This window comes from Protobothrops mucrosquamatus, unplaced genomic scaffold (genome assembly GCF_001527695.2).
Source record: "Protobothrops mucrosquamatus isolate PMUCROS unplaced genomic scaffold, P.Mucros_1.0 scaffold8418, whole genome shotgun sequence".
NCBI lineage: Eukaryota > Metazoa > Chordata > Lepidosauria > Squamata > Viperidae > Protobothrops > Protobothrops mucrosquamatus.
In genome coordinates this window covers 12,571-14,971 of record NW_015394213.1, presented here as the reverse complement: position 1 = coordinate 14,971, position 2,401 = coordinate 12,571, and the positions used below count along the sequence as shown (strand labels likewise).

Below are 2,401 nucleotides of genomic sequence, written 5' to 3'. Positions count from 1 at the left end.
AACACGGTTGTTAAGTGAATTTGGCTTCCCCATTGACTTTGCTTGTCAGAAGGTTGCAAAAGCTGATCATATGATCCTGGGACACTGCATCTGTCGTAAATATAAACCAGTTGCCAAGGATCTGAATTTTGATCACATGACCAAGGGGATGCTGCAATGGTTGTAAGTGTGAAAAACTGTCATAAGTCACTTTTTTCAGAGCTGTTGTAACTTTGATCAGTCACTAAAGAACTGTTGTAAGTTGAGGGCTACTTGTGTAATAATACTTTTTTTTTTCAGGGAGCTTTAGGAAAGAAAATTAAACTAAATTGACAAAAAAAATTAAAAACAGCTTTGACTAACCCAGAATAGTATAATATATACATATCTTGAGACCTCTCATCCAAATGAGAGTTTTCTAAAAATGATGATAATCTCCCATCTATTACATTGAATGTGTAAGGTCTCAATATCAGCAGTACTGTGCTACGTTATTTTGTTTCCATAGTTTGCAAATTTCTGATTTTTAAAATGAAGCTTGAAACCAAAGACATTGAGATTAAAATATTTATTTAAGGCCAATAATTTCTAAAAATATTAATCTTCAGATTTTCCAGCAGTAATTATTATCATTGCAAGCTAAGTCTCTAAAATAGTACTAAAAGTCCTCACTACTAGCAGATTACTACTTCTCCAGAAGAGTAAAATTTGTCTGTATCCTATTGGGAATGCTAGCAAGAAATACTAGCTACTAAGATTGTGTGAATATTTGATTCAGAAAAAAAAAGTTCAAACAGGTTTTAATTGATGTAATGATATTAGTTAAATATTTATTTATTGCCTTTCATAACACTAGGCCACAAGAAATCAGAGAGGAATTTGGTGGCCATCAATCTGGAATAGTGACAATCAATTCAATTATTTTTTTTACATAAAAATGGATTTTCAAATTTATTTAGAAATTGGGATAAGATCAGATAGACTTTCCAAATCAGAATTTGAGTGATTTGCATGGAAGAGCCTTAAAGCTGGAGTGACTTCCTTATCAAATAAGATGAGATACCAGTGGACTTGTTTTCATTTCACTAATTAGATTGAAGAGGCAAGGCTCCATCAGCTTAATGTACATATTTTCATGCAGTTTCTAATAAATAACTAATATTTTGTCTCACCTGTTCAAATTTTGTTTCTATATTCATAGAAAAAACAAATTTATTTGAAAATCAAGTATGAAATTATAAAATTTAGTTCATAAGAGAGGGTATATTACTCTCATTTTGCACTGGACATTAAAACCCAAGGTTTTAATTTTTTATTGTTGAAAATTATATAGTAACAAGTGTTCTTGCGGATGAGAGTGATGATGATGGTGAACCAAATGAATACAACTTGAATGACAGTTTTATAGATGATGAAGAGGAGGAAGAAGAGTATGATCCTACTGATGAAGATTCTGACTGGGAACCAGATTGTCAAGACAATGACGGTGAAGATACGGACATGCTTCTCAAAGAAGCACAGAATTTTGTTAAAACTAAGAACTAACTGCATTCAAATATTTTGATAGAGTTTATAAAGTATCATTCACCTACATGAAACATGTATCCCATTAGTTAGTAATGTCATTTTTTAAATAGTGACTTACGTTAATTTTACTTCATAAAATTGGATTATGTATGTATATTTTCAAAATTTCATGACTCCACAGCTGATAATGCTTGTGAAAAGATCTTATGTGTTAGGGAGTACACTTAAGATTGCTGGATTAATATCATCTTCGTAGTGATAAATAGGGCTTTGTGATTTAAAATAATGCTTTCCTAAACTTTGTATTAATGCATTTAATTGCACATATGGATAAAAAAATCCATATTAGTAATGGCACTAATTTGGATTTCGTTTCATTTTTTTATTGTCAGACTGATAATAAAACTGTAAATAGTAACTGCATTTTCTTGTCATATGCTGTTTAACACTACAAGTAGTATTATTTCTATTTGAGAAGAAAGTATATCAATTTATTCTGAAAGACAATTAATGTTCCCAGTCTCTCTTCAATATTTGAATTTCTCTGAAGCTATGTTTGAACTATTACATTCAGTTGGCTGAAGCTGAAAAAAGTCCTAGTTGATCAGCTTTACACTGGAACATCGTAAAATCTCTGAATTGCACTTTGAATCTGTTGTATGTAGATAACCAGTATGAATATCTGATGTTTCAAAAAAAGATTCCATCGGTGATTCTCCTGGGCAAAAGCAGGCAACTCTGGCAGACACTAACATCCAAAGTGCAATACTTTCTTAAGATGTCAGAACTGTATTGCAAGACATTCTCAGCTATGAATATTAGTTCTTAAGAGCCGGGAGTCAGTAGTTCTTCATGTCTTGTGTTAAGCCATAGTATAATTTGTATGGTTTTGGCA

At 31.5% G+C, this 2,401-nt stretch overlaps 1 protein-coding gene across 1 annotated transcript in view; it reads left to right on the top strand.

Annotated features, from left to right (window-relative positions):
* Positions 1 to 1,929, top strand: part of LOC114923708 (aprataxin and PNK-like factor) — a gene marked incomplete at its 5' end in the record, with an annotated part of 20,845 nt that extends 18,916 nt beyond the window's left edge. The window contains one exon of the mRNA XM_029287041.1: positions 1,292 to 1,929. Within this exon, the coding sequence (XP_029142874.1) occupies positions 1,292 to 1,524 (233 nt within the window). The remainder of the gene's footprint in view (positions 1 to 1,291) is intronic.
* Between the last annotated feature and the right edge of the window lie 472 nt (positions 1,930 to 2,401).